This window comes from Aotus nancymaae, unplaced genomic scaffold (genome assembly GCF_030222135.1).
Source record: "Aotus nancymaae isolate 86718 unplaced genomic scaffold, 86718_ANA_hifiasm-v0.15.2.pri h1tg000016l, whole genome shotgun sequence".
Classification (NCBI taxonomy): Eukaryota; Metazoa; Chordata; class Mammalia; order Primates; family Aotidae; genus Aotus; species Aotus nancymaae.
Genome location: NW_026988428.1, coordinates 19,964,279 through 19,981,325, shown reverse-complemented (window position 1 = coordinate 19,981,325; position 17,047 = coordinate 19,964,279). Strand labels below are relative to the sequence as shown.

Genomic DNA, 17,047 nt, shown 5'->3' with positions numbered 1-17,047 from the left:
TCACACGTTGCATAGGGATAAAAACTTCTCTTCCAAGTGCTACTGGCAGGGCAGAGTTTAACCACCTTCTGTAAAGTTTGCCTGATGAACACTTGAATGGTTGCATTAGATATTATTTCATTAACCTAATGGAGTAGACATCATTCACTATCCTCCCTAACTGTATTCTAAAAATACCAAATTTATTCTTATTGTAGCTCACAAAATACTAGGATCTCCATATGTCTGTGACCATAGTTTATATCCTGTATCATTAATGTGTAGCACAGTGCATGAGGAATACCGAACACCTAACAAATATTGATTGAAGGAAGAAAATGAATGTATGTGTTAACATGTAAATAAATAAATGAATGAATAAGGCAATAGAATAATTCCTCTGGTGTTTCCTTCTCTACTGTTGAAATCTCTGTCCTCTCTCTCCACTGGTTACTTCTGCTCAAATTTTTCTCATCCTAAATCAACCTGCCTCTGTGCATTAAGCCACTGACATATACATCTCCTTCCAGTCACCTAATTTTTAAAAGGTATAGTCTAGCCTTACTGCTCCTACTTACTTCCTGTTTATTCCTTAATCACTCCAGCTGTTGCTTTCCCTACTCCAATGAAATGACAATTGTGAGAAAACTCAGAACATCTTATTTACTGAGTTCCATGACCATCACTGCATCCACTTTCAAACATAATTTATACTTCATTTGACCGTGTTCAATACTTGGTCATTATTAAAACTCTGTTCTAGTGGCTTTTTAGAAAGTACTTTTTCCTGGATCTCATATATCTCTGATTTTCTTTTTCTTTTTTTTTCTTTTTTTTTTTTTTTTTGGCTTGGTGGGGTTTTTTTCTTTGATAATTCTTTAACACTGGTGTTTGGCTGTAGAGTTCTTTTTCCTCTTTTATACTCCCTCCCTGAATCATCTCACCAATTTTTAAGATTTCTGTAATTATCTAGCTACACATGGTGAGCACATCAGTATATCCACCCAGGCTCATCTCCCTTCTGATTTCAGACATGTATTTATTAACACATTACTTGATAGCTCCATTTATAATGCCACAGGTTGCTAAAACTCAGTATCTAACCAAATTCTCTGTCACCTATCTACTTTTACAAATCCCAAAATGCCACCTCTCCTGAAAATACTGCTTTTACTACATTACACTCTTTCTGTTGGCATCACTATTAATCTAGAATAGAAACTTTAGAGTCAGCTTTGATTCTTCTCTTTTCTTCATCTCTCACATTTAATTTTCATCCTCTTACTGTGGCTTCTTGTTATCCAGTTCATCACACCTGCTTCAGTATTCTTCCTAGAACAAAGGTCCAATTACATCTTTTGTTTTTTAAAAGCCTTTGGTAACTTGGCTTTAACATGTCCTATTGTACTAGTTAGGGTTCTCTGAAGAAATAGAACCAAGAGGATGTGTACACACACACACGTATAGAGAGGGAGAAATAGTTGTTTCAATGAATTAGCTCATGCAGTTGTGAAGGCTAGCAAGTATAAAATTTGTAGGACAGGCCGGCAGGCTGAAGACCCGGGAAAAGTTGTAGTTTGAGTATGAAGGCAGAATTCCCTCTTCCACCTGGGAGGTCAGACTGTTTTTCTATTAAGGCCTTCAACTGATTGGATGAAGCCCATTCACATTATGGAGGATAATCTGATTTACCCTAAGTCTACTGATTTAAATGTTAATTTCATCTAAAAAATACCTGCACAGAAACAAAATGGTTGACCAAATATCTGGGTACACTGGGCAAGCTAAATTGATGCTTAGAATTAGCCATCACACCTATTCATAATTTTGAGAACTATTTACACACACACACACACACACACACACACACACACAGTAAGTGTTGATTAGATTGAGCAGGCTATTTATACTTGTGTGCTCATTATCCACTTTATTTTTTCAAGCCCTTATTGCTGTACCCTATATATTTTAAGAAATCATTATCTATTTGCTGGTTAACTGACTGAATGGAAAGCATAGATGGAACAGAAACAGAGGAAACACATGGAGGAAGGGTTCGGGAATGTTGGTCACACAGCATGAAGTGTCTTTCTTTCTTATTCCTTTTTCAGCTTCATGAACCTATTCAAGATTGAAATCATAGATCATTTTCTGCATGTCAAATTCTTTGAGCTCACTCCTTTCTCATGTTTTCTTTTGCACAAAATGTCTGCACCATATTACATATATTGAATTCTTTGTTAGATGCCTCTACAAGATGATTTGAATGATACCAGCACCTACTTTTGTCCTTTCGCTATTCTGGGACCTCATCCTTCTCATTTTATCTCTTTTACTTCTTCCTCCGCTTCTCACTCTTTTTCTTTTTCTCTTCCCTGTCATCTTCCAGCACCATGTGTCGTATTTAATAGCAATAACCTCTATGATCCAAAGGGAACCAACTAGACATATGATGTCCCTCTATAAGGGTGGCTTTAATTCCAAAGAGAAAGTGAAATGCTGATATTTTCTATTCTTAATGATTAAGATTAAAGATATTTTCACGTATGCTTAGGATGACCAATTTTTACTACTGAAGTACATTTTAGGTTGGGCTTTCCACTGAACAGAGGTTTAATATTTGGTGATTGTTGCCAACCTTCCAATAATTGGATGAAAGCCAAAAACCCTCCTGGGAAACACAGTCAAGTTTTACGTTAAATTTCTGGGGGTTCAAAGAGTCCTCAGTGTTCATACACCCTATACTGTGTTATTCTTAATTCCCAGGTTCTACAGGTGTATATATAAACTTATCCAGATCTTTCTTGTAAGAATAGGAGATGGTATGAAAATGTGTGTTTTCCTTGTTCTTCAGAGACGTTGTGCACATATTTAAAGTTTGGTGCAACACTGGAAGCTGGTGTCCTTAAGGCTTATTTTTTCTGGGAGATGGCTGCCTAGGCTTTCATCCTGTAGGCATCAATTAATTATAAGAATATACTCTATTTGCTACAAATTGCTAGCACCATATTTTTTCTTGAGAAGCAAGAAGAAATGCAGGTTAGCAGAGCATCTTCTTTTAAAAATAGAGGTTGCAAACCTAACTCCCTTCTGGAAAGTGTGAGATTTTCTCTTTCTTTCTGTAACATTCTTTCTGTAAAATGCTATCCTCTTGGTCCTGTGTAAACACTCTGAATTAGGTTCATACTAGGCTACCTGGACACTCAGCTCATGTACAAAGCACCAAATACTAGTTCATTTGGGTAGGATTACTAACAGGAGTCTCTGCTATGAGCAGATAGTGTGTTGATGCTGGTGGACCAAAATGTTTGATTTGGGGTGATAAAATGGGGAAAAAAAAGCCTGTTTAGTATATGTTTTTTGATATGCATAAATCTCATCATGGGCTGTTCAGATATTTGGATCAGCATTCCTGTATATCAGCAATCAGGTGGAATTAAAAAACAGCTGTTCTCATTGTAGCTGGCATGTGCACTGTAATTTGCTTCAGACTCCACCACTGTCTATTGCCCTCAATCCATAAGAAATGTTGTTTGCCATTGATTATCACAGATACCTCTTCTTTTTCTTTAGTAGAGAAATAATTTCCAATACCCAGGTATATGTCAAAAACGGCACCGTGAAATTCAGAAAAACCCTATATATTGTGATATATTTCTTGGGAACAACTGAAAATTTTCTCTTATTTAATATGCAAGCAGAATGCATCTTTGTCAGGTTTATTATCATGTATTTTATATACAGTTTACTTCACTCACTAATGTTATCTTTCTCTGCCTGTATTGGCATGCAATTTATCACTTTTTCCTAGGGTCGTCTTCACTTCTTCACCTTCAGCATCCTGAAAGTGCTGCTAAGTAGATTTCTAGTAGTTGTTATAGTCATATTATATTTCAGTATTTAAAAATTGATGATTTTACATTTTTCTGTAAAATATTAGCAAAATGAACTGATGAAGTGAAATTATCTGTGTGGTTATTTGCAAGTATTTACATACATCTTAAGCTCAGTTAAAGAACCTGGAGTGATTATTGACTTCAACCTATTGCCTTCATACAGATTTAGCAAACAGTGATAATGACAACAGCAATAGCAACAACACAACAGCATTTCTTTGGATTCTTTTACAGATTACAAAATACTCTCACGTGCATTTCATGTAACATGAAGTCCAGAAATGCTGATGCAACATGTTTCGTCTTAAAATAATTTTAAATAAAGAGCATCTAGCAAGGGAGAAGTTCTCCCCAGGACCACTACTGGGAGGCTGGACATTATAGAAATGGGCCATATCTGCTGCGCTGCCCAGGGAGGCATCAGCAGCTGCTTCCATTTGTCACAGCATTTTGTTCCTGACAGAATGTGAGAATAAAAGTCAGTGCCATGAGGTTCTGATGTTGAGGTGGCCATGTGACCACACTACTTTCTTTTGTGCTGTCAGACTCGCAAACACCGCTGTGGGGTGTGTGTGATGTTGTCTTATGTGGACAGTAGCCATCTCTACTACATTTTCAATTTTCTTGGCACCAGAACTACACATTTACAACTCTATTTAGTACTTTTTATTTTTTTTATTGTGTAAATATGATTTTGAAAGCCCCTAAGTTTTTACAGTGTTGAAAATTGCAAACTAAAGTATCGAGAAGGTTTCTGTGTTCAGAAAGCAATTTCAGTGGTTGTCTTTGTTAGCAGGCACTTCCTTCAAGGACCACATATGAGAACTTCATTTATTTATGGAAAGAAAGAAAGAAAGATAAATAGATAGATAGATAGATAGATAGATAGCAGGTACTTCCTACAAGGAACTAATATGAGAATTTCATTTATTTATGTAAACATAGATACATACATACGTACGTAGATACATACATATGTACATAGATACATACATAGATATATAAACAAACAAATCTATGAGGTTAAGCCCTTGCCATAAGCAAAAGTCCTGTTTGACACTATAAATGAAAAAAGTATAAGGAGGAAGTTTCCTGAAAACAAACGATACGTAGTTCTGTGTATTTTATATACTGAAGCATTTCCATGTGTTTATAGAAGTGAGAAATCACATGGGTCTGGATGATCATGGAAAGAAAAAAGAAGAGGAAGCAGAAAGAGAGAATTCCCAGAGGAGGGAAGCACATTGATTATGAAAATGTTTGTACACTGGGTTCTTAATTAGAATATTCTATTACACGAAGAGACAGGCAAAGATGACATCTTGGTACTTCAAAAAATAACTATTCAATGGTGAAAGAATCGTTTTCTTAGAAAGTAATTCAGTGACACATATTTTGGTTCTTTTTGGTGAGTATTATGCTTTTCATTGAAACAATGATTATTGCTAATAATTATTTGAATTCCACATATTTGTCCCTTTTGTGCACTTTCCAGAGACTAAAGTCATTCTTCAACAATTCTGCTGTACAGTGATCAGCTACATAAACCTCAATTAGACAGGATCTGTCCAGATTTAGGAATTATATTTCAATGCAGGATTTGAATTGTCATTATCCATCATGCTAGAAAAATAATAGTTCTAATCAAACTGTCTTTATCACCACTTTCATCATAATTTTAATGTCTTTGTTTTTATATAAGGTTGCCATTGCCACCTGGGGCTTTTTCAGGACTCTGGAAGAATCAGGAAGCATTCAAGCATTTATACTTTGAAAAATTTCCCGTAAGAACTTTAATATGCTTTTTTTATCTTCTTATGTACTTTTCTATAATTCTTGCCTATTAAATGGAGAAATTTGCTCCTAGAATCATAGATCAAAAAGAAAATTTTAAAGGTTATCTGGACTAGTTTCCAGCTCTCAAGGATAAGAATGCTCAACTTACAATTATCTAAATAAGTCATTTTTACACCTATTGTCAGTCTCTGGACATAGAAATTTCTTTGTTTTTCTTAACAGCTTTTCCTAGAATTTAATAGTCCTCAGTATCAGGAATGTTTTTGTTACATAAAAATGTTTTTTGGACTTTTTATATTGTTTCTTCTACTGGATTCCTCTGTACCAACAGACAAGAGTGCAACAAATCAGAATTATAGAATGTGATTAAGACTCCTTAACCTCTTCTTTTATTGGTTATATGAGCAAAATCCATTTAGCTTGCCCAGAAGTCGTATTTTTCCATTTCTTCATCTATTTTTGACACCATTTCTCAAATGTTCTCTGAGCTCTTTATTTTAAAATCTCATTTTAAAAATACAGATACAGGACAGAAACAGTGTACTGAAAGCCCCATACCCAGTGTTCTGGATAACAAAAAGTGCCTTCCTGTTTCACATTCTGTCATCGTGTGAAACTTTGTTACTCCATGGCAATGTGTGTTATGTTTATAACAGCATTCCATGATAAACACATCAGGGTCTGCTCACATCATCTTTCTGTTGTACCTCTACTGCCCCCACAACAGAGACACCTGGTCCTCATTTTTCACTAAGTAAAATTCTGAATGATTTTTACTAAAATGAGAATACTGAGTAGTAGCTCAGTATTAGATATTCTGATGAGAATACTGAGTCTCAGAAAATCTAAGAAACACAATAGTGGCTTTTCAGGATTTGTACCAAAGTCCATCCTCATAAACATAGGTATCAAAATAACTCAGAAGCATTAGGAAAAAATAATATTTTTTTCTACTTATTTTTCTTCATTATTCTTATTCTGTGATTTCTAGACCAGAAAAATGTTCTACTTCGAGTGACTAAAAATTAAATTTCATACTTACTATTAAATTTTAAAAATTCCGATCATTCAGAATTTTACTAAAAAAGTTTGCCAAAGTATTTAGCATTTTATCTTTATTATTTGTTAGTGAAGGACAGATAACCTAATCAACTGGACAAATGACAAGAATTAAAATAGCTTTCTTTAGAAAGAAATGGCAGCAGTGAATGACCTCAATAGCCAAGATTAAACATCCCCTGATAGAGTGTGGCAGGGATAATTTGTCAGTATAGTTAACTCTAGTAAGGCCAATCTATCTGCCTGACAGGGCAACAGTTAAATCATCAGAGAGCAGGTGGTGATATGATTGATTATAGCCTGACAATGGAAAATTATATGTGCATGTGGTTTTAACATGATCACCTTTAACACTAAAAGCTCCCTCAAAGCCTCTGTTTATGGCTAAGCTATGTGAAGTGACTCTGTACTCTGTCTGTTTACCTGATCTCAAACCTCTTATTTGAGAAATTAATAACAGCAGCACAGAAGGGTTGAGTAACTTCCCTTGAGTTCACATAGGTGAGAAGCGACGGAACTGGGACTTGCATCAGAATAGTTGGGCTTGAGGGTTCATGCCTTTAACAGCTACTCTAGTTTGCCTATTTAATATAAAATTATATAATTATAAAATTATTAATTGCAATAAAATTATTGAGAGCTCATGATGTGTCCAAGTCTGTCCTCTTTCATTTTTATACACTGTTTCGTGTATGTTTCACAGAAGCCTTGTAAGGCAGAGCTCATTATTCCCTTTAATGGATGAGAATACTGAGTCTCAGAAAGTCTAAGAAATACAATAGTGGCTTTCCAGGATTTGCACTAAAGTCCGTGCTCATAAACATAGGTTCAAAATAACTAAGAAGCATTAGGAAAAATAATATTATTTCTACTTCTTATTCTTCATTATTCTTATTCTACTGTGATTTCTAGACCAGCAAAAATGTTCTACTTTGAGTGACTAAAAATTAAATTTCGTACTCACTATTAAATTTCACTGAAGCTTGAGTCCAATCTTAACCCGTATTAATAAACTAGTGCTGTATTGTGAAATTTTTCATTGGGAGCTTTAACGCTTTTAAAAATTAATACAATTAAGAAATGTAACAAAGAATTACTTTGCAATACCAAAGTATATTAGATTAGTATTGAGCTATTCCTTCTCCATTAAAAAAAGAAAGTGGGATCATAAACTTTACAACTCTATATTCAAACAGTTAAACATCTCTAAAAACACTTTAACTTATTATTGACTGTTAGAGGAGCAAAGAGATTCTAGTACACTTCCCAGATAACAAGTAGTTTAATTTCCTAGTCTGATTATGAAAAAAGGCAAATGTTCACAGCAAATCCATTTCATTACACTGTATATTTTACCAAGTTTTAAATGATTACATTATTTAATGATACACACTAATCAAACATTATTTATTCTTGTTTTCAGGGATATTATGATACCATGGATGCTGGTTACATGGATGAAGAAGGCTATGTGTACGTTATGTCTCGAATGGATGATGTAATAAATGTCGCAGGTCACAGAATTTCTGCAGGTGCCATTGAAGAGGTATTGATGAATATTGGTATTCTATTCCAAGTAGTGTTTAGATACAGAACTGCACTGAAGACAATATTGAGGTTATTTCACTTGGAAAATTACCACACCCTTCATTTGCAGCAGAGGCTAGGTTACTCTTGTATCTCTCTCACTGAATGTAAATTCTCTCTTTTAGATTTTCATATTTTCTATGCTCTCCCATCCCTGGGTGGTAGTGAAGAGTTTTAAACACTTACATGTATTTGTTTCTTTGTGGGAGAGCCTGTGTACATTTGCTACCTAATACTTGCTACGTGAATGCCTCTAGCTTCTTGATTTATTCGTGTTTAATCATCAGGTTTGCATACGGTCTTTAAGTGGTATGGGATTTAAACATTTTATTGTACTCTTAAGTCCTGAGAATTTTCTTCCAATGTAAGTCACATAAAGCCTCCAGAACAGGTTTTTTTTTTTTTTTAAATGTTTTAAAAACATACTCCTATGGAGTAAAATCTACTTTATTGTCATACAACACTGTGAGTTTTTATACTTACCCAGTTTCTTGTAACCATCACCAGGGAAAGGGTACAAAACAATTTCAACACTGTCAAAGAATTCCCTCATAATGTCACCTTTGTATTCTGACTCTAGTAACCCTTGTTTTTTCTCCATTTCTATGTTTTAGCCTTCTCTCCAATTTTATGTAAATAGATTATATAGTACTATAAACTTTGAGACGAGGTTACTTAATTTAGGAAAATACATTTTAGTTCCTTTCAAGTTGTTGCATTTATTAAGAATTTGCCTTTTTGTATTGCTGTATAGAATTTCATTATGTGGGTGTACTAACAAGTTCATGTATTCATTCATCCATTAAAGGACATATGGGTTATTTCTAGTTTATGGCAATTATAAATAGGGCTGTTATACACATTCAAATACAAGTGTTTGTATAAAAATGTTTTTATTTCTCCCAGATAAATACCTATAGTGGGTTTTCTGGGTTATATGTTATGTGCATGTTTAAGGTTGTGAGAAACCACCAAAGTGTTTTCCCGTGTGACTGTGATATTTTACATAGCCACCAGTGGTATTTAAGAGTTCGTACTTTTTCCCATTCTTTCTAGAACTTAGTAGTGTCATTACTTTTTATTAAACCATTCTACTGGGTGTGTGATAGTATCTCATTGTGCATTCGATTTGCATTTCCATAATAACTGATGATATTGAGCATCTTTTCACAAGCTTATTTGCCATCCATAAATCTTTTTTGATGAGATATCTGTTAAAATCTTCAGTTCATTTTATTTTTTAATTTGATTGTTTCTTTTTTATTGTTCAGTTTTGTAAGTTCTTAATATATTCTGAATACAAGTTTTTTATCTGATATGCAGTTTGCAATTTTTTTTTTCTAGTTTCTGGCTGATCTTTTCATTTTGTTAAAAGTGCCTGTAAAAGAGAAAAATAAGTTTTCATTTTGATGAAGTCTAATTTATCATGTTTTTCTTTTACAGATTATGATATTGGTATTGTATATAAAAACTCCTGACTGTCACAGAGATTTTGTCTTTTCATCTAAGAGTTTCATAGTTTTGTGTTTTACAGTTTTATATTTATATTATTTAAATTTAAATTTGAGTTAATTTTTTTAATATAGTGCAAGTGTAGGTTGATGAATGATTTTTTAGTGGATGCCAGTTGTTCTAGCATCATTTGTTGAAAAACACTGCCCTTTCTCCATTGAATTGCCTTTGCATCTTTGTCAAAAATCAGGTGATAATATTGGAGTGAGTCTATTTCTAGAATATCTTATCTATTTCATTGATCTATGTGTTTATATTATACCAATACTATACTGTCTTGACACTGTAGCTTTGTAGTATATCTTAGAGTTGAATAATATGGGTCCTCCACATCTGCTCTTCTTTTTCAGTCTTGTTGAAGCTATACTAGTTCCTTTATGTATTCCATGTATATATTAGAATAAGATTTTCATTTTCTATAGCTACAATGAAGCCGTACATAAATATTGAATGAGATTATGTTAAAACCATATATTGATTGGAGAAAAATTGGTATTTCAGACTTACTGAGTTCAATCCACAAGTTTTGTATATTTCTTTCTTCAGGACTTCTTTGGTATGTTCCCTTAATACTTTGTACTTTTTAGCATTCAGATTCTGAACAAGTTTTGCTACATTTATACCTAAGTATTTAATTTTTTTAGCTATTGTAGATAGTATTTTTTAAAACTTTGGTTTCAAATTTTTCATTGCTAGTGGATAGAAATACTACTGACCTTTTTGTAGACTGATATGTAACCTATAATCTTGTTTAATTTGCTTGCTAGCTCTAGCAGTATTTTTGGTAGACTTGTTGAGACTTCCTGTGTAAACAATTATGTGTGAATAAAAACAGTTGTATTACTTTCTTTCCAATCTGAATTTTTTTTTCTGTCTTTTTCTTGCCTTTTGGAACTGGCTAGAACTTGGAGTATGATGTTGAATAAGACTGGTAAGAGCTGAATCCCTTGTCTTGTTCCTGATTTTAGGGTAAATGTAAGAATGGTACTAATTGTAGATATTTCTGTAAATATGCACTTTATCAAACTGAATAAATTGTTTTCTCTTTCTAATTTGCTAAAGTGTTATTTTTAATTATGAATGAAATTTGAATTTTATCAAATGTTTTTCTGCCTTTATTGATAGAAACATTTTTTTTAACCCTGTTATATGAATTACATTAAATAATTTTCAGCTATTGAACCAGTCTTGCATTCCTGGGACAAACTTTATGTGATTGAAATGAATTATTGTTTTTATACATTGATTGGTTTAATCAATAGTAATTTTCCTTATTCTGAAATCTACTGTTTGTGATAATCATATAGGCCTTCTCCTTTTTGAATCATAGATCTGTTTCCACTTTTTCATTTTTAATCTCTCTGTATTATGTTTCATTTGGGTTTCTTGTAGACAGCATCGACTTAGAGAATATGGACAGCATATATTTGTTTTTATTTTTATCCAGTCTGACAATCTCCATCATAATTATTGATATAGTTATATATCTGTATATCAGTTTATTATTTTTGATTATGCTCTTTTTCATTCTCTCATTTCATTCTCCCTTCTTTTCTCTTTTAAGTTCTTTTGGTTCTTTTTTTTAGCTTGTATTGATTTGCTGAGAACGTCTATGATTCCATTCATGCCGAGAGAGTTTTTGCCCATTCTTCTTGGGCCATGGTTGTTATTTGGTTTTTAATATTCATCTTTGTTAATTTTATCCTGAATGTGAAAATGAGGTGTTCTGGGTCAAAGACAGACTTTTTTGATAAGAGTTTCATTTCCCCCTTACCCTAGGTCTTATTATGACCCAATGGCAACTTTTCCTATATGAATAGCCAGATTCTCCATAAATGAAGATTAAAAAAATAATTATTCTGCAATTATAAAAGGGAGAGAGGTAGCCATCCTTCCTAAAGGATCTTCTTAAAGACATAATGTCTTTTATCAAATTCTAATTATTTAATATGTAAGTAAAATAGCCCCAGGAGCTAGATAGCTCTGTGTGTCTCCATTTTTACAACCTGGAAATGTTTCCAACTCCTGGAAATTAATCTTTTCTAGCGGGTAAATACCTAAAAAGATAGTGAGCCAGTCTCCCCAGCTCCTTGGGAGTTTATTTTAGTCTGGACTATACACATTTGGCCTTGACAGGTAAATTAAAGTTTTATTATTGTTTAAGATCTGAGCAATTCATTAGGCAAATGACTATAGATCTAATTTTTCTGATGTTTGAAGAGACTCAGTAAGCTAGCGCTTTTTATAGGAGCACTGAGAAATCTAGAGTTTTATTTCTCCATAGTTGAAATAGCTAAGTTAAAATTTTTGATGATTCTAATATTTGGATAATCTTGGGTTTGGTATCTAGGGATTGTCATTTTCTTAAAAAGATGTTTAGATTTTCCTGATAACTGTTACGTTTATTTTAGATCTTATCCCAAGTATTATTTTTTAAATTGTACTTTAGGTTCTGGGGTACATGTGCAGATCATGCAGGATTGTTGCCTAGGTACACACATAGCAATGTGGTTTGCTGCCTCCATCCCCCCGTCACCTACGTCTGGCAATTTTCCCCATGTTATCCCTCCCTGACCTCCCCACACTCCCGCTGTCCCTCCCTTGGCACCCCCCAACAGACCCCAGTGTGTAATGCTCCCCTCCCTGTGCCCCTGTGTTCTCATTTTTCAATGCCCGCCTATGAGTGAGAACATGCAGTGTTTGATTTTCTGTTTTTGTGTCAGTTTGCTGAGAATGATGGTTTCCAGATTCATCCTACAACATGAGAGTCTGGATCCTATTTAAACCCTCAGGATTTTTGTTCTTGTGGCTATTTATTTTAGGAAGTAGTCAGCAGAGTTAGGATCAGACTACATAGCCTTACCCACTTTCTACGGATTGTGGTTTCACTGTCAATTTAGTTTTCAAAGCTTTTGTCTATTTGGATATTCTGCATATACGATCATGTTGTTTGTGAACAAATACAGTTTGATATCTTCTTTCTCAATCTGTATACCTTTTATATTACTTTCTTGGCTTATTGCACCAGCTAGTATGATGTTGTCTTTCTTGTCTTGTTGCAGTAGCCAGTATGATGTTGAAAATTTAGTTGTGAGAGGAGACAGTATAAGCAAAATAAATGACAACAGTGATGCAAGGGCTAGAAGGCAGGAATTAAGAATATTTTGTTATAAGGTACTTGCTCTGTCTATGAAGTGTTAAATTTGAGTGTGGACTTTTTTTTTGTTATTCTTAGTTGTTGAATGAAGTGGTCTATTGAAGTCAGTTGTGTTCAGTTGATTGATGATACTGTTGAACTCAACTATGTCTTTACTGTGTGCCCAGTGGATCTGTCAATTTTGAACAGAGGGGCATCAAAGTCTTGGGTATTTTGTTCTGTTTGGCGATTATTTTTCCATCTTTTTTCTCTTTGATTCTTGGTTTTGGAGGTTTCTATTGATATAGCCTCAAGCTCCAAGTTTCTTCCTTCAGCCATGTCTAGTTTACTAATAAGCCCATCAAAGATATTCTTTATTTTTGATACAGTAATATTTATTTCTAGCACTTTACAAATACTTTCTTAGAATTTCAATCTCTCTGCTTAGCTTACATTAATCATCTATTATTGCAAGTTGTCTACTTTTTTCCATTAAAGGCTTTAACATATTATAGTTTTAAAAAAGATCATGTTCAGATAATTTCAATATTCCTGCCATATGAAACTGTTTCTAATGCTTATTCAGTCTTTTCAAACTGTGCGTGTGTGTGTGTGTGTGGGGGGGGGGGGGTTGTTGTTTCAGATTTTTTTTTTTTTTTTTTTTTTTTGCCTTTTAGTGAGTCTTGTAATAGTTTGTTGAAATACTGAGATAATGTACCATGTGAAAAGAACTTCAGTATATAGGCTTTTATTGGTGTAGTGGTAAGATGTGGGGAGAGGAAAAGTATTCTGTAGTCCTATGATTAAATCTCAGTTTTTTCATGAACATGTATCCCTAGACTATGAACTTCATCAGTTTTTTGTAGATATTTTTCCCTCTTGGTTAAAATTGGATGAATAAAGGGGGCTGGAATTGGATATTTCATTTCTCCTACGTCAATTAGGCTCTGCGAAAACTGTAGCAGTTAGGTTCTGTTGTAGAATAGTTTCTTTTAAGAGTAGACCCTATAAAGAGGAACACAGTGTTTCGTCATACAGCTCAGGTTTTACAACCTTGGCACTTGTTCCTGTAGATGTTTCTGCTCCAATAAATTGTGTTTTCCTGTATTTACTTGTCTGTCTCTCCAGTTTTGGGGTCATTGGTTTTCCCTGTTAACTTACTTTCTGACAAATCTAAGAAGAACTGTTCTGTTTTTTTTTTCCCCCAGTTTGTTTAACTTTCTACTTGTTAGAATGCAGTGGTGAATTCTAAGCTTCTTACATGTAGTACCAAAACCAGAGGTCCCTCTTCCCTTTTTGGTTCACAAAACTCTCCTTTGCTGTTGTTATGGGTAGGGAGTCAGGGCTTTGTCTCCCTGCAGTTACTAGGATTATTCCAGCAAAGTCTACAGGAACAGTGTCTCTGGGGAGAGTAAGAGGTTTTGTCTCTTTGCTGGAAGTTACCTAGCACATGGCAGGGTAAGGCAGCAGAGAGCCACTCTCAGGAACAGCATAGCTGCTGATGCAGAGAGCAAATGGCATTGGTCCTTTCTGTGTTCTCTTGTATAGGGTAGGAGAGTACCCAGGGCTCCATCCTGCAGGATATGTTCTACAGCTTGTGTGGAAAAGGGAAGGGGAACACCTTCATTGCTGACATTTACTTGGTATAAGGTGTGGAGAGTTAACAAATTTCCTACAGCTTTGTAGAGAGGGGGTAGGCCCTGCCAACAAAGGTTGGCACTCATCTCAAGTAGGGAGGACAAAACCTGTTTCACGGCTCCCCTACTCCTTTTCCTGGGCCTCTGACCAGACACAGCAGGCTCTTAGGGACTTTTCTGTCTGTACTCATTGTCAGTTACACATTTTGAGCTGCTTTAGCCCTTGGGCCAGATTATACAGAAAGTAGAATAAATGAACAACAACAACAAAAATAACAAAATCCCCAAACTCCCAAACAAATCACAGTGAACTCATCACCAAGTTGTATCTCAAGTTCTGATAGTTCTGATCGAGTCTTCTAATATATATTTTAGCCCAGAGTTCTTCATACTAATTGTGGGAGAGATGTTACTTCATTTTTTTTTTCTAGAAGCAGATCCCAGAATAGTTTTTAAGCAGCTGAATGGAATAAATAAACTACAATTTAAATAAAAGAAAATGTTTAAAGTAACATGATTAACAATTCATTGTGATCAGAGTATGCAGAGTCAAAGGTTTATTTCCTCTTTCTCTAATTAAAGGAGAATCATAAAAAATAACTACTAGGCTTAGTACCTGGGTGATGAAATAATCTGGACAACAAACCCCTGTGACATGAGTTTATTTATATAACAAACCTGTTTATGTACCCCTGAACCCAAAATAAAAGTTATAAAAATTAGAAATTAAAAAAAGGTTGTACCTATCTTCAATTCAAAATAACAGCTTGATACTTCTTGTCATGTTGGCATGCGTTTTTTAAATGTGATTTTTTGAGTAAAAGGAATTTTATCAAGTATTTTAGAACATGTGACCTTTGTGTGCTATGATAAGGTTACCTTGTTTTTAAACAACTCTGAATTTTGTGATAACCTGAAATTGAAATTTTTGCTTCATGTCCTTTGGTGTGTTGGCAAAAGATGGTTCTAGTTGCATGAACTTTTAATTTCTTCCTTCTAAGAGATTACTTCCAATATTTACCTGCATTTCTGGCAGACTAAGCCCATCAAAATATGAAGATTATGTATACATAGCTCTTATTATTCGTCAAAACCTTATTTTTTATCTTTAGAATGAAAAGTGGAGTGTCAACCTATTCAAATATATGTTGTGCTTTAATGCTTCTACCGAAATCCTTCTCATTGTATGTAACAGCAGAGTAAGACAGGAAGGAGATAGGCAGTTAAAATGGAAAAAGAAAAAAACGTGCTGGAATTACTGGCATCTAACAGAAACTTTGTCACTGGGTCTTGGAGTATTTAGGGTGCATAACAGGGCACCACTCAGACCTTAACTCTAAGTCAGCTTGTCTCTTTATATGCATTAAATGACTAAGTTTTTTATTAAATATTTAGATTTAATAAGAAAATCGTATCTCAATTTAAATCAGATTTGTCTTCTCTGACTGTGAAATCTCTTAGAGAATTGTGAACTGACACTTTATATTGACATTTTACAAGCTCCTAGCAAAATTGCTTAGCAAATTGATTATTTCCTTCTGAAATGTTTGATGATATACCCAGCTCTTATTAAAATGCCCAAACCTTACCATCTCACTACTTGTCAAGGGTTCCCAGTGGCAAATATCATATTCCATTTTAACTATTTGGAATAGGAATTGAGGGCCTTAATCCATTGTAAGTTTTATTGTAGAAAAAAGTAGACTGAATATTGTTTTTATGTGCAGTGAAAATATCTACACTTTTCTAGTTTCTTTAAGTAAACATTTTATAAGTGATTATTAGAAAGACAAAAAAAGTATATAAGTTATTGTTAAAAAGTCATTCATGCTTGCAAGGATGTAGAGAAAAGGAAACTTACATACTGTTGGTAGGAATGTAAATTAGTACAGCTATTATGGAAAACAGTATGGACTTTTTCAAAGAACTAAAAGTAGAACTACCATAAGGTTTTGTAATCCCACTACTGGGTATTTGTACAAAGAAAAAGAAATTAGTATATCAAAGGGCTACCTTTACCCCCGTGTTTATTGCAGCACTGTTCAAATAGCAAAAAAATGGAATCAACCTAAGTGTCCATCAACAGATGAATGAAGAAAGAATATATGGTAAATATTCACAATAGAATAATACTTGGCCAAAAAATAATGAAATCCTGCCATTTGCAACTATTTGGATAGAACTAGATTTCATTATGTTAAGTGAAAGAAGCCAGGCACAGAGCAGTATTATCTATCCTCACTTATATATGTGAGCTGGAATAGTTGATGTTGCAGAAACAGAGTAGAATAATACCAGAGGCTCAGAAGGGTGTGCGCGTGTCAAGTAGCGGAGGGACATGAAAAAAGATTGGTTAATGGGTACAAATATACAGTTAGAAAGAATGAATAAGTTCTAATACTCAGTAGCAAAGTAGGGTGACTATAGTTAATAAAAATGTGTAG

General features: G+C 34.1%; 1 protein-coding gene across 2 annotated transcripts in view; it reads left to right on the top strand.

Moving 5' to 3' along the window:
• ACSS3 (acyl-CoA synthetase short chain family member 3) overlaps positions 1 to 17,047 on the top strand; it is a 157,173-nt gene that overhangs the window by 132,330 nt on the left and 7,796 nt on the right. For both annotated transcript variants that reach the window (XM_012442092.3, XM_012442093.3), the window contains exons 12-13: positions 5,578 to 5,659; positions 8,155 to 8,277. In XM_012442092.3, the coding sequence (XP_012297515.1) occupies positions 5,578 to 5,659; positions 8,155 to 8,277 (205 nt within the window). The remainder of the gene's footprint in view (positions 1 to 5,577; positions 5,660 to 8,154; positions 8,278 to 17,047) is intronic.